Source organism: Trachurus japonicus, chromosome 12 (genome assembly GCF_045865225.1).
Source record: "Trachurus japonicus isolate A0001 chromosome 12, Traja_1.0".
NCBI lineage: Eukaryota > Metazoa > Chordata > Actinopteri > Carangiformes > Carangidae > Trachurus > Trachurus japonicus.
This window is the reverse complement of record NC_140918.1, coordinates 17,129,402-17,155,086: the sequence shown is the minus strand read 5'-3', so window position 1 is coordinate 17,155,086 and position 25,685 is coordinate 17,129,402. Positions and strand designations below refer to the sequence as shown.

Genomic DNA, 25,685 nt, shown 5'->3' with positions numbered 1-25,685 from the left:
ATCACTTAGTAGATAAACATGGAGAATTTATTTTTTCCCAGTCACCAATAGCCTGGTTTAAGTGATCAAATGTGTTTAATATATTGCAGAGTTTGTGCAAGAAGAGGGTATGAAAGGGATTCAATGAATGACTTTTGGAAGATGCAATGGTGACATTTGCCAGTGTCACCTTTCCGCTTCATGTCTGTGTCCTTAAATGACCCGCTCAAACCCCTGTTCAGGTATTTTATCCTTTTTCAACTCATCTGCTTATGGTGCAAATTAAGAGGCATGACAGACAGCTCAGGAGGCTTTGAGTGCTGTTCGGTGTGTGGTGTGGTGAGATAACTGTGGTAATACTGCCTGAATCCCTGGGCTGCCAATCAAAACCTGAGTGCGGAAAGACACCTAAAGAGCCTGCAGGCTATTAAAGCACATTCCCCTCGATGTTCAACTAAAAAAGAAAAGAGAAAGCCACCAAAACTCCTTGTCTGGCTCTGCGGAGAAAGACAAAACCTAGGGCTTGGAGATTTGGATTTGCAAAAAGTATGGAGAGCCAGCATGTCAAGCCAAGCTAGCTTAGAGTTCCTTGGTGGCTAGGATCAAGTCTGCATTCAGTTAACCTTATGTTGGCCTCAGTCTGGGACTTGCACTCGTGCTTTCAGTACCCACCTGGGGTATTCAGGAAGCAAATGCCAGCTCTAATCTACAGGAGCACATGGAGCAGAGAGGAAAGGTGAACAAAAGGAAGGATAGAGAGGGAGAACAGGGGCTCAGAGCAGAGTATGTACCATATCATCATATTTACGGTCCACGTGAGGTGGACAGGATAGACGTGATGCCTGTGGACAAAAGTGGCAGCAGAGAGAATTGAATTGGATAAACTAGATTCATTTAGGGAAGGCAAGGACAAAGTGAAAGACTTGTGTAGCTACAGACTATTCTGTTATATTACGGGGTTCAGTCTTTGTTCTGCTTGAGCCACTAAAAAGCTTCTTTTTTTTTTATCATGCTGAGTGTTTTCAGTGCATGATGCAGAGGAGAGGAATTAAGGACTTCACTCCCCAGACCCGTAAACGTTCTGTCAGCCATTCCTCCACTGCTCAAAAATTAAGATCACAGGACTCAGTTGCTTTGATCTAGTTCAAGACGACCTGTGCAAGACATCTGTGTGGCTACCTCAGATGTTTCACACATCCTTTGCTGCATGCCCTGAAGTTAGCCTACAGGGCCGGCATGTTTATGGATGATGCAGTGGACAAGAGGCTGGAGCAACTTTGACAACAGTGGGAAGTTATTCTAGGAAACTGTTTGAGGAACTTAAAATCTACCATTGGCAAATTCCTTTTACAGTTCATAGTGAATAGTTCATTTACACTAGTGATTTACAAAGCTGATTTGCTAAACCATAAGAATTATCTATAGCTATAGTAAAGACAATGCAAACAGGAAGTCACTTAGCATCTCAAGGTACAGTATAGCTTATACAAGTGAAAAGTTTACTGAGAAAATGATGCTTGTCTATAGCCGATATTACCATATTTGGCAACTTAGGAAAACAGTGCTATACAGTATATGAAATCTTAAAGAACCTTATTTCTGTTAAAGTGTAATTACAGATCTCTCAGTTTCCCATATTAAATTTCAAACATGGCGAATCCCTGAAATGCAAATTCTTTTTTTTATGCACAATTTAAATTTCTGATTTTTTTGGTCTTAAAAAGTAATACCTTAAAAGCTGAGAGCTTTTTCTACATTTTTATAAATGTGTGAAAACACCACCCTGAAAAGAAATTATTTTGTTGGAGTAATTATTTCTTGGAGCTTGAAGCTTGGACTTACACATCCTGTCATACTGAATTCAGGAGGAATGACATCCTGACAGCCACATTTCCAGCTGTCAGGATGTGTTCCCCCACTGTTATGGTGGCAAATTTGGGGATAACAGGCTAAAAATGACAGGGCTTAGTTGTTATAGGTGGTAAAGTCAGCCTGTGATCTTGTCATACTGAATCCAGGGGGAACAATATTTGACAACCACATTTCCAGCTGTCAGGATGCTGTTATGATGAAGAATATAGGTAGTCTATAGTAGATAAATCATTTGTATTAATGTGACTGACTTTGGCTATAATTTCTTTAGGCTAATATTTATGGACTGCTTCTGTGGACTTACAGTCTTATATCAGTTATGACCATGGCATGCAACACTGCACATTTTAAAATCCAGATCCAGTTTCCATAGAGATGTGTCAACAAGATTGCTTATTATCTACGTACCTGAGAGATGATTCTGTTACGTAGCAAACACTATAATATGGCAGTTAAAGCATGCAAATAACTTGTAACTATCGACCTCTATGCAAAAGCCTATTGGTGTGGTGGGATGTGTCCGTCTCTATACTTTGTTATTACTAGTTTGAACTTTTGAATAGCTGTGGTGACTGTCTCCTGCTCTCTCAACACTTCTCTCACTGGATTTCCAAATCAGGAACACCACAACATGACATGACAGGAAGGAAAAACAAATCAATACAATATGACACAATGAGTCACACAATCCAAATCATTCAAAGTGCCATCTTCCTCTGAGGTGACAACTTTAATTCATTCAATCAAAAGGGGTATGCACTCAATGCAACAGCTGAGGATATTCTGCCTGTCAATGACTATGGTGGCCCACAGCCAACAACCCGTCCATCCGCTGCGACACAACACACTGCTCTGTAGTTTGGGCCACACAGGGATAAAGACTAGACTAAACAAATAATTGAGCTACCAGAGTTCATTGCCAACAACATGCCCATTCTCCAAAATATCTGCTACACCAGGCCCTGGCAGTTTACATCCAACATCATTAACAACTGCACCCATCCACATCATCAAACCAACTCTGGACCACTGGAGCCAAAACAGCCCGGCACCAAAACAACTTCTTCTTGTGACTACTGCTCCACATCGATGCATCTGCAAACTGGTAAACAGAATGGCAAAAAAAGCACCAGAGTATGTCACAGCAGCCATTGACCCTGTGCTGGTCATTGTTTTCTCTGCCAAGTAGGTTATGTTTTCACCTGTGTCTGTTGATTTGGGGTCTAGGCCAGCGAAGAACACATTCAACTTTGGTGTTGATCAGTTTACAAGAACCAGATCCTGGATCACTTTTTCTACCATTGCAATGCAGGGGTAATTCCTCATGAATGTAACGGACAATTTTGTGCAGATTCATAGTCTTGAACTGAAAGATTTGCATAGGATTGTTTGGTCCTGGTGTGGGTATGCGTTCCATGCTTTTTCTCCTCCCTCTTGAAAGAAAGACAAAAGTCAAAGCTGTTTTAACTGCACTGGAACATATCCATACTTATTTCTAGTCCGGAGTGCCCTTTACAGCTGTATTTATCTTTATTGGTGTTATTATAACTATAAAATCTCCCACCAGTACAATGTGAAACCGATCGAAGCGTTTTAGTGGCAGTTCTTCTTGCCATTTAGTCGTCCTTTTACATTCCTATTCAAAGGGCAAAGAAAAGGGTTATTGTTACAGATGTATACAAGAAAGCTGATGAGAAAATGGTGAAATGCAAGCTGAATAATGGACCTAGAATAACGCCTAATTAGACAATGATGTGGCAGCTGCACTCCTCTTTGGCTCTGTTTAAACCAATGTGACAAGGTTATACTAAGGTAAATATTCAAAACGATGAGCTATTTGTTTGCCTCTGTGTTACTGGCTTAGACAGCACTTTCCCAGGTTGTAAAAAGACAAACAAAAATACTCCATACATAAAAGAAAAGGGTTCTTTGTGTTGTACAAAACAGCTGAAATGTTGAGCTTGCTGTGGATCAAATACTGTGTCACATGCATCTACTGTATCGATGGTATTTTGTGTATGAAATCACCTTGATTTACACAAAACCCTCCGGTTCTCCAGGTAAGCATCATTTGTTGTGCAGTGCAGTGAATACAGAGCAGAAGAGAGCACCATTTATTGTGATATGGAATGATGTAATTACCCTGTCCTCCAGTACTTGGGTAGCCTGTAGAGTGGAAAGACGCAGCTCTGATATTTCATGTGAATCTTTGTAACACAGTGACCAACTACTACATATTGCAGTTGAATAATTTCAAATAGTTCTTAGTCAATTTTTATGAGTATCATATTATTTCATGAAGAATATTCTGGAGAACAGATAGACATTATCTCCAATGGCATAAAAATGGTGCTGAAACTTTACATTTCTACGGCCGCTACAACAAACAGCTCCCTCCACAGATCTCCTGCATGCTCAGTGAGCCCTCATCGAGCCATGTGCATGAACACAGCCCTGTCTTATATCATTTAAACCTGCTGATGTTGAAAGCCTGTTCCCTTCCCACCCATCTACCAGTTGTTCAAATTCAACAAGAGTGACCACAAGCAATCTAATGCATGTGTTGCCTCATATTTCATTCCAAATTCAGGAGACGGAGATACAGAAACACAGATGCATAAAACTCTCAGTCATATCCTGCATGCAACAAAGACTTTTTGTAACTGTCACAAAGCGTAACGTTTTCATTGTTGCAGAGTTCTATCATTCTGTTCCTATTGTTTTTATACCTTGTCTAAGTTTGTTTATTGTCCCTGGATTGTGGCCCTGTTGCTGTTTTCTGGGTCTGACTTGTTTAGCAGTATCGTTTTCTTTCAGTTTTCTTTTCTGTATGTGCTTGAAAGTTGTGTTACTTTAAGCACCAGTATAGAAAGGTAGAGTTGTGAAATCCAGGTCAGGTGTGATGTAATACACTGTAAAGTGTGAGTTTAAAGAAAAATATCACACTTTAAAATGATTTAAAGAAGTAGCAATGATCCTGCCATGTTCCCTGTATTGGAGGCAGTAACTTTACTGCACAAGTAACACCTACCTCCTCTCTACTAACAAATACGAATAATAATAATGGTTTACATCTATATATAGCGCTTTAATTGATACTCGATATCCAAAGCACATTACAGAAACCATTATTCATTCATGCACATTCACACCAGTGGTGTATGCTACGTCTGTAGCCACAGCCTCATACGCATTCACATGAGGCAAGGTGGGTAAGGTGTCTTGCCCAAGGACACTACGACAGTGACTGGGACAGAGCGAGATTCGAACCACCAACCCTTCGATTACTGGACGACCTGCCTCCTGAGCCACTGCCGCCCCAGACAAACAATCAATGACCATGACCGAAACTGTTTTCTAAGGAACACATTTTCTACAGGTACCTTGTAAATATTTACATGCCTAAGAGGACACCAAAATGTCCACACTTTGGTTGTGTGAACTCATTCTATTTTCTAAAAAAGATTTGAAATATCTTGAAACAAAACCAGGCTAAAACATAGTATATGAATGGGCCATGTACAGTCAGCGCAATAATGGGCATACATAGTGGAAAACTGTTGTGGACCCGCTGTAAACATTTATGTCAGCCAGTTTCAGCCCTCTGTTTGTTTCTCTCCTCCTCTCCCTGCTCATGTAGCATTTCAATTCAGCCAAATTTTCAGAAAATGTGTTTCTGTTGTCAGACAACAGAGCAAGTATGAAATAGTGACTGGAGTGCAATCAATTAAGACAAACATGTTAATTTCCAAGTAATTTCCAAGCTGCTGCTCTGCTGTTAAAATCCTTATTCTATAACCATGACATCATCTGACAAAAACACCAAACAAACATAAACAAAGCACAAAAATTAAAGACAAGAATGTGCTGCGATTTCGACTTTCTATCTTTCTCTTAAGAAAAAGGGGCATCACTGACTCTTCTATGGACAGTAGCTAAGGTTTGTCCAAGCTTGATTTGTCACTTTGTTTTTTTTGGGAAAAAGAACCCACAACTTCAAAATGTTAGAAACTGTTTAAAAACATATTTTGAAAAAGCAAGAGCCAGTGAATATACTGAGGGTCAGTTGTGTGACAAATGATGCAAGTCTGTCACTCAGTCACACAGATTCACATTTACATGTTAAGTCATAGCCAAGACCAACACAAATCTTCAGCTTCAGTTCACACTTAGTGACTGAATGATGATTTATAGACAAAAATCAAAACAAACTATCTTCCCCTCTTCAACAACAAAACAGACGATTGTACAAATGCTTAAGATACAAGGCCATACCTGTTACATCTCACTCATCAAACTAATCTATCTGCCTCCTACTGTGTCCATGTGTCTATTCTCTCTGACATAATCAGTACACACAAGGCCGCATGCAACAACCACAGTAGCACACACACACACAGAAATTGGACACCATAAAAATTCACCTGCTTAATGATGCTTTTGTTTTAGTCGGGGTAATCAGTTTGCAGAAAACAGATTGCCGGCAGAGTGGTAATTAATAGAGGCAATCTGCTGCCCGTCAAAGCAAAAACAGCACTTCCAGACCTCCACATATGTGATCTCACTGAGATTCAACCTCTCACGAGTCCTAATGGACGCCAGGACTATCAGTCACACAGCAGGGGTGGACTGGTCTGTTAAATGTGATGCTTAATATTCCACTATTCAGCATCATCAAACACATTAGGAAGATGGCCTTCGTGGACCCAGATTTAGGGTCCTGCTGAGAACAATGCACCGGGACATGGGGGAAGGGAATTAGCAAAGGCAATTACTTACTCAACTGAGGATTTGTCTGATAAGGTTCATTTTTCTAAAGATGATTACAGAGCTCTACAATCTGCTGAGGCACCAACATTCGCTTTCACCTATTGGGCTGACCTAACGAGTTTACATGGTCTCAAGGGATTGCGATGCATCTGAAAAAAGAGCTGCAAAGAACAACAATTTATGGATCCCAAGCTTTGCAGGAGCTGAGTCTAACAAGCAGAGAGATACGAAGAGGCAGATACTGACATCAGCTAGACAATGCCTTGGAGACAGACTGGCGATGGTGGAGGAAGAAGAAGTTGTGAGACAGCAGCAAGGTGAAGCTGGCAGAGTGTGACATGAAGAAATTAAGAGTTCTTTAATTAACTTTTTTCTCATCACGCCTCAGTGCGTCAGTCTAGCAGCTCCGGAGTTGTAGACAAGGCAAATTCACCTGCTGCTATAAAACACAAAAAATCCAGAGGAAAGCTGAGCATCACTCCCTAACACCACAGACGAGGAGAGCTATCTACCAGGTCTGTGGCTATCTTTGGGGAGCCGATTAAAGATATTTGAAGAGAAGTTTCTGTCAGAAGATTAAACAGTTAAAAATAGCAGTGTGCGCTTGCTTTACAGATGAAAAAAATCTGATGCACTGGATGTGAAATTCACCCTGGAGGGGATTCATCACAATGATGGAAAGAAGCAGCCTTGAACACAGGAACGTCGAGCAAAGGTATGATTATTTGCAGAATCAGTCCATATCTCCTCCTTCCTCCACATCGAAGGCCAGTTTAGTGTGCAAACATACTGTGTACCAACACCCTTCAATCTCCCTGAATTATTTATAGTTTATGGTTAGGAAAATTAACTTAAAAGTATATACTGTATATAAATGTGAGTTACTTTGCTCACATAGCTGAAACTATACTTTTTGTGCAAATACCTTATACTTTAGATTGAGTTATACTAATATAAACTGTAGATTGCAGTCATATAGACCAGGTCAAACCACTGACCCCTCCCTCATTCACTCACTGCTGCCATTAACCAAACCTATATATTTGCAGCTGTTCTTGCCCACCCCTCCACCCCTGATTACCCCCACACACTTATTCAACCCCGCACCCCATCACAACAGCATAGTGCGCCTGTCCTTCCACTGCTGCGGCCCGGTGGGAGGTCTAATTGGACCAGATTGAGCTGCTGTCCAGTGACATATGGTTCACAGCCCTGACAGCGCAGAACAAAGGAGGGAGATCCACACAGGTCCTGGCCCCATCACAGACTCACCAGCTGGGATAGACAGGCTCATACGCAGACAGACACACACACACACACACTGCACTCTCCATCCTTCAGGCCGGGGTGCAATCTAAAACATGAGGTCAAAATGCACCATGGGGCACTCGATCCATCTATAGACCTGTCTTACTAACAACGGTTAAACACAGTGGTGTACCGGCCATTGGGACAAATCCGAGCTGGCTGCTACTACGGTGTGCCATCCAAAAAAAAAATCCATGCAGTTTTTACTAGCCCTACTGGAAGCATACTGCAAGCATATTATTGGACCGGGCTCATTAACATTTGTAATCACAGCCTGCCACAGCCTGCCACATGATCTTTTGTTCAATTTGTCCATGTAGCCTTAGTGAAAATAATAAATCCAGGGAGGACACTGACCCAGAAACAGAGCTGCAATACCTAGTCAGTAGTCGGCCCTCGGGGTCAACGATATCATACTGAAAACACACTGAACTTCTGTACTCACAAGATATTTGTTATTTTCTGCCACGGGGCTGGAGGAGCAGGCTAGTTCATTGTCAGTGGCGAGAAAATAAATCACATCATGACAAAAGGACAGTCTTTGATGTTCTTGGAGAAACCTGAGCAAAATTCAGATGACCATGACAATTTATAGCACCAAGATGACCATGCCATACATCAAAGGTAGAAGGTTTCTGGTCTTTATTGGGTGTTAAGTTATAGAAAGTGAAATGCTTATGGTGTGTAAAAATGCATCCCCTATACATGGTCATATATGGATTGTTTGAAATGAATGAAGAAAAAGGTAGAACACTGATAATTTCCCTGGATGCTTGTGGGATGTTTGTGCAGGATTCATCATGGCGACGCCACGAGAGGCAACTTGTTCAGAATGAAGCAACGTCAAAAACAGCACAATGGTGAAAGTGAGCTGTTCTGTACAGTGCATTAAACAAGATAATGTACACATAACCCTGGAAATTACACACTGTCATTAAATCTGTGTGGTAAAATCAGTCAGAATGTCAGCGCTGCTGCTTCATAAAACACAGCATGCTTATACGGATCGCTCTCTCTCTCTCTCTCCCTCTGCTTCGCTTCCAGCTGTGGAGGAGGTATTCATGTCAGATTTTGTCAAAAATTCATCTTTCATCCAAGAATTATTCTATTTGGGTTGTCTGAGGATGAAGTGAGGAAGAGATGTTGTTGCTGTAGGGCTGCCAAGTCGTGCAGCCCTCTTCCTCTCCTGTAAGGAAAACGGCGTCTTTTCGTCACGAATCAGAGTAGGAGGAGTTATGGCATTCCCACATGTCACAAATTTTTTGGCATGACTTCACTTCATCTTTTTGGCTTTGGGGACTTTTCAGCAGATGGTTGTATACAGTAGTACATGGCATGGTAGTAATAATTACCCTCGCCCTGCATAGGTACTATTTGCAATTCTATAGAACCAAACACTAAATACAAACATCTGTCGCCCACAAGTCAGTGGAACACATGAGCTTACAATGACAACAATGCATCTGTTCATCTGTGACTGAGACTGATTCATTAATTGTGAATCTGACAATGAGAGACGGTGACTTTATGAACCTACAGGCAGGACTGGATTTTCTCTTTCAAGCTCTCTCTCTCTCTCTTTTTTATCATCCTTCACACAGCTACTTCCACGCAACACTGTCAATTCCTTTGTGCCAAAGTGTGTACAGCATATCCAAGTTGTTAGAATTTTATTGTGCGACACAACAGGGATGGGCAGGAGACATTGAATTCTTGGCAAAAGATCAGGGAGGAAGTGTGGCAAGGCGAAGAGCAGGTACTGAAGACAGGCGCTGAGTGTAGGTATAAAAACTGATGCTTTGTGGGTGAGTATTTTTTAAGTGTGTGTCAATCTGTTTCATTTCCTGTGGTATGTAATATTTTTACATACCACATTTTTGACTGTTTGGGACTTTAAAAAACTGAAACCATCTCCACCAGCTGAACTGAAATCACAGAAGATAACGAAACAGAAAAAAACAACTATATCCCAACATTTTATATTGATTTATATTGTTTATCTTATCAGCCACTTCAGCATCCTCAGGCCACTTGTCTACCAAACTTTTACTTTACCATGCAACAGAATCAGCCTGATATAATTTAGTTCCAAAATAATTCTGATATAATATCATTATTTTATTCATGTAGTTTAACTCCTAGGATTGATCGACTAAAATGGGACTAAGGTCTAAGGGTGCACTTTATTTTTGAGATAACATTCTCCAAACAACTATAACCATTGCAATAATGTCACAGACTTTATTATAGTCACTTTAGCTTGTGAAGAATTACAGCTAGGTGAGTTTCCCCCAGTGACTGGTGAGTTGTTTTGTTTTTCTTCTGTTTTCTAAGGTCAAATTTGAACTTTCATGCTTGACTTTTCTTCTCTTAACTGGAAGCTTGTGAGAAATGCCTCAGTGAAATATTTCCCCCATCATCTCTGCCTCTCTTATCACTACACTCCCTCCCTCCACTGCTGTCCATCCATCCTTCAAAAAGAAGGGATGAATGGAGGTACAGAGAGAAGGAGAGAGGAATGTCATTTTAAGTTAAGTCACCCACATGAAGGAAAGAATAAAGAAAAGCAAGTCAGAGAAAAGTAGAGTTAATGATTTATGCTGTCATTCATGTGACCGCGCTGAAACAGCCTCTGTCTGACGATGCATTCAGTGCGTCTAGATCGCTCCATCCGCTCATTTAATCCAGATGAGTGGACTTAAAATGCTCCCTCGCCCTCTTCTGCTCACCACCTCCCTCCCGCCCGTCCACCCTCCATCCTTCCGTTCTTTTTTTTCCTTCTTTTTTTTCAGTAGAGCAAAGGACAGTGGGCAGAAAATGAGCTTGATGCTAAGTGACAAGACCACAGAGGTTTAGAAAATGTGACCATTTAGTCACATTTTTAAACGTCTTGTTGCACCACCAATAATTTCATTTGCACCACAGTGAACACACTCACACACATGCACACACACACACACAGAGCTAGGCTTTGAGAGTTCACAATTATTCATAGGATAACGAGGACACGCACAGTTCAGCTAAAGTGCAAAGAGAAGGCGAGTGAGTGATGACGTCCGCAGCCACAACAGATGCACTGTGAGCATATGAATGTGAAAACAAGTGAATTAATTCATCAGTGAGTGTGTATCCCAAACACCAGAGCACACATGTGGTGTGTTTTCCCAAAGCTGTCTAAGAATGATGGATAATTCCAATATATAAGCTTGTCCATATTTGATTGACAGAGCTGATTGAATTTCATTTAGAGCTGCTGTCATCCTGTCCTCGTTTCAAACTTGCACATTTCCCTGAGCGAGTAATCAAGCTCTTTGAAAAGTGTTTCATGAAAGGAATTTTGGCCGGACCGATCCCACATCACTCAAGGCAAAAATACACTCTATATATGTGTGTGTGTGTGAGTTACACTGGAATAGGCTAAATACACAGCCTGTGAGCCCAAGACTAGAATAAACACAGCTTTAATAATACAGTATAATATCTAATGTGGCTCAGGTCAGTAATTCATAGTACAATGACATAAAGGGTCGGTTCCCCAAAAACACCAAAACAAAATGAATTTAAAAAAAAACTGAGTTCTGCCCTCAGACAGGTTCAATAAAAGCAGGAGGAATTTAATATATTTTGGGTTGTAAATAATATATATACACATTCATCTTTTTTTCTATCTATAATGATGAATTGTTTGCTTACTGAAATGTTCGGTAACAACTCTCCAAAACCAAAGACATTTAACTTATAGTGATATGATTTAGAGGAAAAGCAGCAAATATTTAACTTTCAGAAAATGAAACCAGGCAGTGTCGGACATTTTTGACAAATGCTGGGCTTGATCTGTCAGCTGACTTCATTTATCAACCAGCCTAGCTCAGTGGCAGCTTTGCTTTGAAAAACAATGATCTTTTTACTTGGAGTAGTTCACTGACACCACAGCCAGCAACTTCCACTACTGTCTAAATATTTCAGGGAGTCATCATGTCCACAATTAGCTCAAAATATCAAAAATCTAATTTGATCTAATCTAGTATGATATAATATTACTATGTGATTAGGAAGTAATCAAGGGAAAACTCTTCCCAAATGGCCCAATGAGGGCTTTAATGTTTAATAAAGAGTCAATTTCCTACTATAAAAAATATGTGTGCCATATGTGAAATGCTGCCATTACATTATGTTTCAGAGGACATACACATATTGTAAAATTGAGTTTATTTCAGTCTGCTGCTGGCTCGAAATGGATGCTGTGTATGATCAAATACAGCAAATGCAGACTGTTCTACGGGCTGATTGTAATGTGTTTTACCTGGTGATCTGAAGGTCCACGCCTCATCATCATCAAAGTGCGTATCCCCGGCTGTGAACCTCTCTCCGGGGAAAAACGCGTGCGCCACCGTGCCCCCTGGCCCGTCAAAGGGATATCCATCATCGTGGTCGGCCTTAGTGAAGTCGATTTGAATGTCTGCATCACTGCTGGCCACCTCGTGGAAGTTAAGCGGCGCGATGTCGCTCCAGACCTTCAAGGCGTAGTACATCAGGGCTCGAACCGTGTCCCTGCCCAGTAAGGCCGAATCCTTTGGAAAAGTCCTCACTCTGAGAGATGGAGAGGAGAGACGGAATATATTATATACAAGAAGAGAGAAGAGAGGATGAGGATGTGGTAAAGGACATGGGAGAGTTGAGAGGGAAGGAGAGGTTGCTGATGAGGGAGGTTGACAGGAGTCTTGGCAGAGGAACAAAGAAAAAGTGAAGACAAGAGAGGAGATGTGGACCAAATGAGAGGGGAAGAAATGATGAGAGACAAGAAACAATGGAAGAAGAAAGAGGAAAATTAAAGGAGGAAAGGGTAAGAGGGGTAAAATCTGTGGGAGGTGACAGGAGAGGAAGAGTATGTGAAGCACAAGGGTGACACATCAGAGCAGAACATGAAGACAGGGAAGAGATGAGACGGTTAAAAGTGTGGAAGAGGAAGTTGCTGAGCACAGCAGACGGAAACAAGTGAAAAAGGAAAAGAGGAGGGGTTGACGTACAGTAGGAGGAAGGATGGAGAGCTCTGAGCACAAATCAGAAAGGCACAGAGGTCAACTGTGTTTGCCACTGGGACAGACCTGCGTGAAAACGAAAACTCCTGTTTGCATTTTTAAGGCAATTCCATCGGTTTTTGTATTTCATGCTTAAATGCTCCTGTCGCTCACTTATACGGATGATAAGTTCAGAGTACAATGTGAATTGGAGGAGATTATTGCACCAGCGTTCGGGATCAGCTCATCAGCTTTCACTGTCTTTTCCATTTCTTATTTAATCCCCCCCCACCCCACCCTAACATAACATTTCTCGAGCCATTTCTTTGTGACAGCCACAGCAGAGACGGGACAAGAATAAACAGGGAACCACTCAGACGTCACGCTAAGTTTGTCTGCCCTCTCTCCTTTCTCCAGTTTCTAGTTCTCCTCATCTTTCCCCCCTACTTCTATCTCCACCCATGAGCCCTTGCCTTTATCCTGCTTCCTCTGCTTTTACATGATGCACTTGCCTACTTTCTCCCCCCCACAAGAGCAATTTGTCTAAATACAAAAAGCAATTTGGCCATTTCGGGCCAGGAAATTCAATCAGTGTTCATCTGTAAGAAAGCAGGGCTCTGCCCCGAGAGAGAGAGAGAGAGAGAGAGGGAGAGAGAGAGAGAGAGAGAGAGAGAGAGAGGGAGAGAGAGAGTCTTGTTTTACCACCACAGCTGGTCCACAACCTTCCAGCAATAAGTTCAAAATGAACAAAGTGGGACACTGAGGGAGCATCCTCTCTATATAGGAAATCTAAAGTGAACAAGATGGAGTAACAACAAGACCGATTATGTTACCCCCTTAATCCCTGCAATACATGAAAAACACTAAAGGTGTTTTATATTTCAGAACATTTTCAAATGACTTCCTTTCACTAACTTCCTAACGTATTCACAGCGTATGAATGTGGGAGCACTTCATATACTTCACAGCAAGATTGTATTGACAATTCTGACTGCAACAAATAAAACAAGACAGAAACGCTCAATAAAGAAAGGAGCACAAACATGCATATTGACTCAACTATTGACTGTCATAGACAGACCTGAGGACTTGGACAATACGACAAGGCAATATATCCCACAGACAAAGACTGAATTGGACAGGCACATGCAGATATTGATGCAGTTATTGGTGTCTGAATCAGAAAGGAAAACATATCGGAAGTCTGAGGTAAAAGAGATGCAGCAGGTAAACGAATATTGGCATCCCAGTGTAAGACAACCTCACAAGAACGCAGATTTGTGCATTGACCTGTACCAAAAGAAAAATGACCATCTGTGAAACAACCTGAGTTGGTAATTTATGCATGATTTACATAGAAAACGGACAGTGAAATTTGGTTAAACAGTGCATGGAGAAATGTTGAGTAGGTAAAAAATACTGTAAACTCTGTGTGGAGAGTTGAAGGTGAGTGTGCTTATATGTGACTTTTCAGTAAATGCTGGATAAAATGGCTTATAAATTAATTCAGTTTTACTCAAGGGAAAACCAGTTGTTTATTCTGTCTGGTTTGGTTTTAATCCAGTTTTTATAAGTATTTTTTTAATTGCTGTTGAAATTATAATTTCCGTTACAACTAGGTCTAAATCCATTGGTTTTGAAACACGTGAACTGGCTATTCTAGGGGGGCATGATAATAAAGCGATAAAAATGTGGAGTAAAGTTAACACTGCACAGTCTGGAGAGGCAGCAGGGAAACATGGTACACTAACAGAGCAATGTGTTGCTGTGCAGGACCAGCAGAAAAAAAAGTGTCTTAGACGCCCACTGAAATAACTGGTAAAGTGTATGCTTCATGTTGAATATTTTCAACATTTGTCTTCAGCACTGCATTTTTCTCACTGTTTGAATGATTGCGATTCCTACACACAAGTGCTACAGCATGCTTTGTATTAAGCCGCAGCTGCAGGTCTGCAGTATTTCTGCGTGAATCAGAAGGAGCAGAACTTCCCTTTGTTTTGATGGGTGCTGAACATATTCATCATGAACAACGCATTGGAATGGATATTAGATTGTTTTGGTGGGCGTCTTTAAGAAGTGTAAAAAACATGTTTTTTTTGTTTTTTTTTACTTTTGGCCCCCATGCACAGCAGCACATCACTCTACACATGTGCAGTGTTCCCTGCTGGCAGCACTGATCCAAAGTATGGCAGGTAACACACTGACTGCATGCATGACTAGCTCACACAACAGCCTGTCAACTAACCTGCAATATCTCTTAACTTAGGAGTGTAATTGAAAAAGTAGGAGCAGACAGACTAAGCAGCCCAGCATTTTGTTCTGTCTGTAGATCCTATCCAGTCCTTCCAGAAAAATGCAGTGTTTTTGTGATTGTTGCAGCGGGTTTTCCTTAAAAATACAATGGAATATGGAGGGTATTTATGCAATTTTATGCCATTAAATTGCAGGAATTTGCTAAAATTGCAAAAACTGTGGGAGCTGGGAAAACATGCCATTTGATGAAAAAGAACTGAATAGTGATTCCCCTAACACCCTGTTCTCACTTTTGTGTCTCTTGGACTGTCTCTTTACACACGTATACCTCTCTGTCTCATTTTGTTTTTATTTAGCTATGCCTTCACTTTCACGTAAGACATCTGGAAACTGTTTTGCACAAACTTTTGCACTTATTTTTATTGGTAAATGAGACCGATTTGTCTTATTCACCGCGGGGTTTGATCTTCTTGCACGAGACAATAACGTTTGATACTGCATAATTGCATCACCTCATAACGTTCCCAAGGCAACAGGGGGGAAATGGGCTGCTCCTGTGTGATGTAAACATGCAGCATTGTTCAACTTTCTCTGAATATACTGTATGTGTGACTTCTTTGCAACAGAAATGCGTGATTATGATGTCAGCCCTGCATATTTAGCGCATTTTGCATGGAAATCTGCGATTTATGTGGCAAAAGTGCGGTGTCTTCGAAAAAATGGGAGCCCTGCATAATGTGTGGGTTTTGGCTGATTACACGTTGAATTGTGCGATCGCATAATCGCAATTTTCTGGAGGGACTGTTTAACCCACACTTGTTGTTCCCAGTTGTGACAACGGGTGTCATAAGGACTGAAATTTTGAGTCAGCTGTAGCTACAATGTTCGCCACCCTCTCTCCCACTGCATGTTGCATTTACAAATGTCACTCCACAACAAAAATACCACAAGAGTCTTATTATTTCTGCTAAGTTTAGACAGGCTGCAGCAACCATGGGGCTGTCAAACTTAGTTTGTGCCAATCATGTAAAACATTTGGGTCACAAATAAGTTCAGAGACTGAGATTCTGTCACTACAAACAATAGTGTTTGTAAAAAGCCCCCTGTCATCCCCATTTCTTCTTTTGTTAAGTCTGGCATCTTGAAAGCCAAGTTTCTGTCAGACAAATCATTTGTTTGACATTTGCTTCAATTCATACTTGAATTGTTTATGATTAGGACTTTATACTGAGCACCGGTGACTCATCCCTCTGACTGGAGATTCACCCCCACAGGTTGTTTTTCTTCTTTTTTTGCTGCTCTTTTACCAGCCTAGGATCAGTGGTCATGCGGGAGGTAGCCTACCACAGTGATTCATACTGAGAGTTTCAAGTGTTGATTTATCTTGTATCTTTTTTTTTTTTAATCTTTCCTGATTAATGGTGAGCTCCAAAGGTTGGACTGTTCTTGTTTAAAGACCAGCTTAAAGAAAGTTAAAGAAAGATTCAAGAGAGATTCATAGTATAATCAGAATATTTGGGCATAGGTCTGCATATGGTAAGCGTTTCCCACTGTGATAAATATAATGACCATGTAGAACCTGATACACTGAGGCTGAGGTGCCTTCAGTTTGGTGACATTGTTGTAAAGAGGAATTGTTTGTCCAGCACCCTTATCGCTGTGAATGGCTCTGTGGACTCATGCCAACCCTGACAGCTTACAGCTCACAGAGGTTTGAAAGTTAATGCGTTGTTCCCCCAACATTCAACTAAAGTTGTAATTCAGGTGAGTAAAGGCTGGATGGCTGCGTGACACTCGTTTCTTTACTTCAGAGAAGGTCACTGAACATGTTCAGTCACTAAAAAAACACAAAAAACAAAATACTGAGAGAAAATGAAGAAGAAGATGAAACCAAGAGGACAGTAATGGAAGAGGAGGAGAGACAAAATTAGTTGGAAAACAGAGCCCTAACATCAGAGTGGGTAAGAAAAAGACGGGTGAAACGGCAGAAACACAGGCACTCTGCTGTTTCAGAAACATTTCTGACAGCTCCCTGTGGCTTCATCTTCAGCAGCTCTAACTGTAGTCAAATTCAAGCGATTTGTTCTCCATAAGAATGACGAGTTCCTTAAGTTGGAGCGTTTCTCCAAGCTACTACACTCAGAGGGATCAGTGATCACACAGACACATTTCCGTCTCTGACAGAGGATCTGATGTCTCCTTTTCCTTAGCCGCCAAAAATGTTCCTCATTACAAAGAGCTTTTTAAAAATGGCTTCTGTTACAGACTTGTTAGGTGGTACAGGAGGTTGAGCATGAGAGAGCGAGAGAGACAGGGAGGGAAAGAGAGGTTCCCCTTTATGTTGATGATGAATAGGTGTATGTGAGGGAGGGCAAAATTTAGGGTTTTAAAAATGTAAAACTTTGTGAGTGCTCTTTGCCTTTATAGACACCTTTATCAAGTTAACCCATTATGTTGAATTGGTCACACAATAGAATGTTTATTTAATTTGTATAAGTATCAAGGCACTGTTACCTTTAGCTGGCTTTAGGGTCAGCTGTCTTTTTCAGATTAATATTATAATTATACATAATAATATGTAAATCAAAACTTTTTTTCCCTTTAGCACTGCAAATTTGAGTTTTTGTTATTATGTTTTTCGCTTCTCAATCCTGAGTCATGTTTAGTTAGACTTTAGTCACTGTATGATATCTTTAAGTGGAGCTATTGTTTCGAGTTTTATTAAACATTTTATTGTTTTCTTGTTTCCTTTTTTGCTATTTAAACCAACATTGACTTGAATAGACTTCAGGATTTGTAGGTCAATCTAAACAAGCAATAACAACAATGACCTGGTGGCATTGGATAATTCAAATTGTACTACTTGGTAGTAAACGTTGATATATCATATGCCAGAGCAGGTTTGTTGTGTTGCTAAATTTAGTTTTAACAGCTCAGTGTCTTCCCACAGTGTGGCATTTAACTGATGTGGATGTACCCAGGTTATTTTCTGCAGCCAGAATTTACAGATGTCCCCTGAACTCCTCATAAACAGACTATAAATAGATGATCAGTTCCTGTGGAGCACACAACTCCAGAGTAGCCGAACTAGAAATGTGGTCAAAAATGGGATAATGTTTGAAAAATGTGGAATAAGGTTCTAATGTAAGATGAATGTGATCTGTATATGCCTATATACTGCATGTACAGACTTTACACAGCACAGTGGTCTGTTCCATATCAGACCTTCAGACCCATTTCCACATCACATGACTACCCATATTTTGTGTTAATTTGTCATGTTCCGCAGCTCCATCAGACACGCAGGCGTCCCCAAGGTAATGGAAACAGCCCATGTTACTGTTGTAAACTTCAGATAACAGCTGGTGCTGGCATTTGAGTGACAGCTGAGGGAGCGCTAGTCTCAATTTAGCAATTTAGGCATTTTATCATCATTCAAAAACAAAAGCTCAAATTAATCAAAGTAATTCTACATATATTTGGCTCTATTTCAAAGTCATATCAGGTCTACATTTCTCTTCACAGGGGACGAGCGAGAAACACGTCCACAGCCCATCTTGTTTCCTGCTCCCAAAGATTAGGAAAAAAGTGATTTAACAGGATGAAATTAGTGGGAAGGACGGCAGGCTGATTAAGGTAGACTTAATTTTCTCGACCTGTTTAATTCTGTGGCACGAATTTGCTCATTTGATGAATGAGTAAGAGCAAACCAAGTTTACGTGCAGGCAAGTGTGTGAGCTTAAGCTGAAATGGAAAGGCGCTAATGTTTGCACTCCAACACGCGCGCACACACACACACACACACCTGTTTGACTTTTAAGTTCCACATACTTCTTACAGACCTTTTCCACACGTGGAGGCAGAATGATGATTCAGATGAAGAGAGGTAGAGGGGGAAGGAGAGAGGGATGGAGAGAAACAGATCAAGAAAACTCTGAGTCTCTTTTGCTGTCCCCCGCCTTCAGCCTCTCAGCAGGCTCGTACCTCCTATGGCTCTGCTGTTCCACAGAGACATGAGCTGACATCAAAAGTAAAAAGTACATGGGCACACAAACACACTTCCACACACACACAGTTACACACACACACGCACAAATAATATTCACCTCCTGTGCTCCGCTACCCTCCGTAGACATAAGCTGATTACCCTGCAAATTGAAAGCTCATGTGCTGACTGTGATTCATATGCACCTATGCGTTTGCAGAAGCGCACGTGCAGGAGCACGAGCACGCAAACATACCCACAAACATGAAAATATTTTGCTGACAAAGACTCATGCTGTGTATTACCAAAAAGTCCTCATAGTTCATTACACACACTCACACACAGGCGCGCGCACATCATGTCATTCAGGCTGAAGATGAAAGACACTAAATTAAAAGGCTCTGCATGAGTCTCCCCTCTCTCCACAAATCTTTTTCTTCCCCTCTTCCATCCTCCTCTCTCCGTCTTCCCTCTTCCCTCATGCTCAGCCTATTACAGTCGCCGACTCTCAGATGGTGATGTGACATGTGGAGAAAAATACGATGGGCGCTAATAAGATAACGCTGAATCACGGCGTTATAGTTATTCTTGAGGTTCCACTGAGCAATTTCACAGGTTGGTGGCCTCAAATGGCAGCAGGGAGATGAATGCAGAGGACTTCAGCACCCCCAGAATTATGTAGCCCGCCGCCCATTAACTCCTCTGTGTGGAAGAACCACTTTGTGACACAGACACAATGATGGATTTGAGATTGACCGATAATAGACCAATAATATCAGGAAAATTCAAGGCACATGCCACCCTGGCATTGCAGCAATCTATTACCCAAGATGGCTAATTCAAAAAGAGGGAGGCATCAATGTGATAACTTTACTGTGTTCAAGCTGTACAAGAATGTATTTTATTTTTAAAAGGTGATTATTCCAATTACTGCCATTTTGTTGCTACGTTTTTTACATCATATTGGATGCATTAGCCCTCAGTCCTTGCTTTTCGGATTTTCTGTCTTTCAAGATCAAAGTCAATCAAATCAATTCAACCTGCTTTCTTCGTTTGCAAACGGCACAGGATTCGGTCCAACTTAATCAGCTGATGAAATCTGAAATATGCATCACAGGTGCCAAAGGAATAAGTGAATGAAAGAAGCATTTGGCATGCTGTGCTATGCCTGGCCATTACTGCTGGCAGGTTTATGTTATTACTTCTTATAGTCCCAGTGCTACTTCTATGGCTACAACATACCAGTGGATACAGCTGTGGCATTTCCTAACACTCACTCACAACAACTGTGAGCTATAGCTATAATTGGTACTTTGATGGACTCCTGCTGCTGAGTTATGACTATGGCTACATTTAATACTCTCATTACCAACCGCCTTCGTCTTGAATATGGCTTTGCACTTTTTTAAATAACCCTCACTGGGGAGTTTTGAGAGCTTGACTGTGGCTACACCACACAGGCGTCATAAAACAACGGCTTTGAGCTTCAAACAATGTTAATATAGTAGTAATGCACAACGTAAATGTAAAGAGCACAACGCCACTATGGTACCTACATCAATAGCTTTTCATGATCAATAAGTGCGTCTTGATGTTCCTCCATTTCTCAGGCTTGTACTCAGTTCATTCTCCTTCATTAGAAAGATAACAGCGCAGGTCTAAAGAGATGGTTGAGTGCCGGTGATTTTACAGTCCCAAATTAGTGTGTAAAACATACTTACTTACTGTATTAGATTGATTAGAACATATGCAGAAAAAAATATGTTTGTGATTTCTTTCTTTCTTCTTTGTTATTGTTATTCATCCTCCTCATCTTTTCTCTCCGCCACTCAGCTTGCTACACCTATCTGTTTGAGTTATCAGTCGGGCTGCTAATGACTGCCAGGCTGTCTAGTGTGATAATGGGCTAACAATATGAGATAATGAGCTAACAGTGGGCTGTTACACAACTCGACTGTTAGTGTCTGTAATATACTTGGACGAGTGTGGTGTATCAGTGGGTAAAAGACTAAGAAAAAAAAAGGTAAGCAGGAGTTAAATTGGGATTAAGGACTCAACTCTGGCACAAACTCAGTATGACAGTACGTGAATAAACACCTCTGCATGTACACTGCATTGTTTTTACTTGTACTTCTTCTTGATTTTAAAAGAGCTTCAAGCAACTACAGTAGCCTATATTACAAGAGTACAACTGACAAGTAACAGAGCCATTTTAACTAAGTTGCTCCAGTAATGATTGCAGTCTCTCTGTGAGTAATACAGTCTGATTAGGTTCTTAAACTTGACAGCTTTCTCATTACAAATCTAATGGATGTCAATTCAGTATATCACTTGCTGGTTATACGCTAAGTCATCAACAAACTGTTATAAAACCCCAATAACATGAGACCTAATAAGACTGGTTTGGGATCTGGGAGCAGTGGTGCTGCATAAACATACTGTCAAAACCAATCACAGATTGATACAGAGATACGTACTGTATATCTTTTGTATTTTGCTTCAGTTTGTGAAAAGTCAGTTGTAGTTGGATCCAAATCTGTATTGCAGATAGAGCTCTACAGGAATTGTGGTTTGCAAAAAAAAAAAAAAAAAATCTAAATATCTAATAAAAAAAGAACCTTGTTCTCAATTAAAATGAAAAATAAACTCTATACATTTGTACAGTAAAACATCAATGGACTACTTCTCTTTATGTATTACTTTCATAGCTGTGGGCGGTATTGTGGTTCAGTGGTTAGCATTATGACCCCACTGCAAAAGAGATCTGAGTTTATGGATCTACAGGCTGGCCTTTCTGTTTGCATGACTTCTTTGTTGGGTTTCCTCCACCTGCTTTCTCCCACAGTCAAAGACGTGAAGGTTAGATTAACTGATGATCCTTAATTGCCCGTAGTTGTAAATGTGAGTATTTGAGTCATTTATCTCCATGTGTCAAAGCTTCTTGCCCTTCAATTGGCTTCAGTCCATCCCCTGGTAACCCTCCAATATAGCTAAATGATGGATGGACCTTCCTAGATTATTAACAACAATGAAACAATTAAAATCGGTATTAATGTGATATGTAGGTTTGAGCAATATAAGTAGTTTGATTCTTCTTTAATTGGACTGATGTGGTGGATCAGCGTGCTAACATTTAGTATGCATGTCAGATTGCATCTGACTCATTGGCTGCTTTGCGCATTATCTCCATTTTGTCAGGCCTGTTATTCGCCCATATAATCTAATGAAGCAGAGATACCATGAAATATTAGATGATAAAAATAATTTTCTAAACCAAGCAGTGAGGGAATCACTATGCAAGTGGGTACCACATCAACTGAGAAACAGAAGCCAAGACAGCACACCCAGAGAATTACAGCGGAGGCCAACATATGCACAATATGAGCGCTTTGTTATGGCGCTTTACTGAAAATCTTCTCCATATGGAAATCTCTCTGGATCAGAAGTTAGCACGTAATCCACAACTGTTCCTGTGCACTGTTCTACAAATCTGAATGCCGTGAATACAAAGGTGTTTCACTGGACTGAAGACAAGCCCGTCTTATTTCAGAGTGGAGCGAGCTGACAGGAGCACGGTGTATGATTGGCAGCAGTACAAAGAGGAGAAAGAAAGTTAAAGCCCACCTGGAGGGAGGCAATGCATACATATCTGTGTGCATGTGCATATTATCCTGTACAATGCATTCTGATAGTACTCAGACTGTCCTTACTTTTTTATTTGCTCCTGGGATCCTTCAGTGTAGAATTGTTTTTTTCCCGTAGGCTTTTCCACATCTGTGGCTGAGGCTCGACACAGTCCTGTCTGTAAGCTGTGCAGGCAGCTCCTCCAACCACATGGATTGGTTATACTCTGATATGCTAGCTGTGAGGCTTTATGTGGGTGCCTTTCCAAATCATGTCAATCAATGGATTTTATCCATGTGGACTCCAAACAAGATGTAGAAATATCCGAAAAATCATCAAGAGAAATGGGAGGCAACTGAGTTAAATTACATGTATCATAAATAGGACTGTGAAACGATTAAAAAAAGCAAACTTGATTAATCGCAATACTACTCTGTGATTAATTGCGATTAAAATACTAAATATCATACATACTTAATGGGAATAAACCCCCCCCTTAATCCTCAGGACCTCTTTGAGCCGGCGACAATTAAGGAAAATGCCATTTTAACTGATAGTTCTCATGTGTTGAACAGTGAATATGCTCTTCTGAACTCTGGGAAAATATATAGGCTTCCTTTGTGTAGGCACAATCGATACAAACATTCATTTGCGCCTGTATCAACCAAGCTTCTCAACAGTAAGAAATGAATGTGACGTTATACGAACATAGTATATGGAAATTAATGTATACTTATGCCTCAAGCTATGGATACATGCAAGTGAATGGATCAATGTATGTTATGAGGTTATGTGATATCGAAATGAATGTGTATGTATGATTCCAGTTAGTGTATGGATGCATGTGAGTGCTGGTGTGAGTGGATATTTACATCTGTATATGAGTGGGATTATCCAGTGTTGGTCTGTGCTTACTCCACCAGTCTTTTAACCGTATGTGTTGCAACTTGTTCTCTATTCTCCGGGACAAATTTCTCCCTGGTGGAGACCAATAAAGTAAAATGAACCTTAAATGCCTGTGTATCCGACACACCTCAACCTTCCTAAACAAATCACATCAGAGGCTTTGTTGTGAATGGCGAACTGTGTCCTCCTGAAGCTGCCATACATCTGACAGGCCACTGTCTGAAACACTTGCGGACATAGTTTACAGCTAGTCTGCCATGGCATTGAGTTTTACCTGATCACAGGCAGAGTGGGACGGGTCTTCACAGAACACAAGATGCTGCATTCAAGACAGAAATACGGGACAAACCCCATTCCGTATTGATTCAAAACAGGATGTGCCGTTTCTTCCTCAAATGTAGGACGTTACTGTATTTTTTTAACCCGTTAACTTTGACAGCCCCAGTCATAATAAATTTGCAAACATTTCAGAGACTTTGTCATTATGCGGTATTGAGTTTAAAATGAATTTCAACGCATCAAGCTGCAACATCACAATTTGTGACAAAGGGATTTTATTATTTTCTGAACGTTTAATTCCTTTTTTTTTTGGCCTTAAAATGAAGCAAAATCCTGCTGAGCCTTTCATACTGTAGCTGAGGTATGTACTTCCACAAAAGAAAGATTTCATCCTAAGGCTCGAGGAGGTAAACTTATCAAATATTTCACAAATGTGAATACAAATCAGTTCTTTTGGTCTGTAATGAGGACATCTGTGTTCTGATAAGGATGTCTCTGGATTTAGTGTTTGAGGATTCACCCCTGTCACCAGACTGATTGGAAACGACCCTCCCAGGCAGCAGCCTACATGATGACAAAGATTCACAAAACAACTACAGAGGGTAACGAAATGATGAAAACACAAAGTAAGGACAAACAGAAACAAAACAATGACACAGATAAATAAGTGACACAAAAGACTACAAAAAGACAACAATGGATGACAATGAGACATGAAATGACAACAAATGAAGCTGCCAGAAGGGTACACACTGACAAAGAATGACAAAGTACAGTTCCCAGTGATGACATTTGAGAGATTCTAGCAACATGTTGTCATATTGGTTTCTGGATGATGAGTCAACAAGTCAAATAATTATATTAGATTTTAAATGTTTATTTTTCTATTTATTTATTTATTTTTTATTTTTTATATTCAACTGAAATAAATAATGCAGGGACCTTAAGTTTCCAAGACAGAAAGTTAGTGACATGGTGTCCAGGGGAAAGTGTGATGGAAGATCCTGTCACCATCTCATGCTTCTTTACATTGATGACACTCATGAGATGTAAAGATGGTTCAGTGCAGTGAGCAAATTGTAAATCTAGTAGCTATATGGTCTACGATCTGATTGATTCAAAGAGGATAAAAATCCATCACCTTGTCATTTTATCCTTAAATTGTGTCATGATTACTGTATAGTTTCATGAGTTATGACCAATCCACCACAACCCAAAAATGTAATGCCTCCAGCCCTGGTTGGTGCCGAGGCATAAAAGTATGGTGTGTTGTGGTACCACTTTGAAAAAAACAAATTACAAAATTCTCACTGACTTTGGTAGAAATGAATTAGGACTGGTTTGATTATTATTTTACTTGCAGAATGCATGGATTTAAACCACTTAATATCATGTCAGTTGATCTAATTAACATACACATTTGTCTGCACCTTGTTGTTACACTGAGGGAATACTGGTAAGTAGCTAACTTTCTATTTTGTACATTTAATGAGGTATCTCAGTCCAGTGAAACCTGTGTAGATCCTAAGAAAAGACAGATGTGTTTGTTGTTTATTAAAGGTCTCGCTAATCAGCCTGCCACTTTTACAAAATGCCCTTCCTCTGAGCCAGAATTGATCCAGGAAGCAAAAGATTTCCAGCTGGAGGACGAGTCGTCAAATTTAATCTAAGGTTGCACAAATGAAAAAAAA

The 25,685-nt window shown here is 40.5% G+C and overlaps 1 protein-coding gene across 1 annotated transcript in view; it reads right to left on the bottom strand.

Annotated features, from left to right (window-relative positions):
- LOC146977393 (matrix metalloproteinase-17-like) overlaps positions 1-25,685 on the bottom strand; it is a 65,242-nt gene that overhangs the window by 16,270 nt on the left and 23,287 nt on the right. The window contains exon 4 of the mRNA XM_085793627.1: positions 12,233-12,519. Coding sequence (XP_085649753.1) covers positions 12,233-12,519 — 287 coding nt within the window. The remainder of the gene's footprint in view (positions 1-12,232; positions 12,520-25,685) is intronic.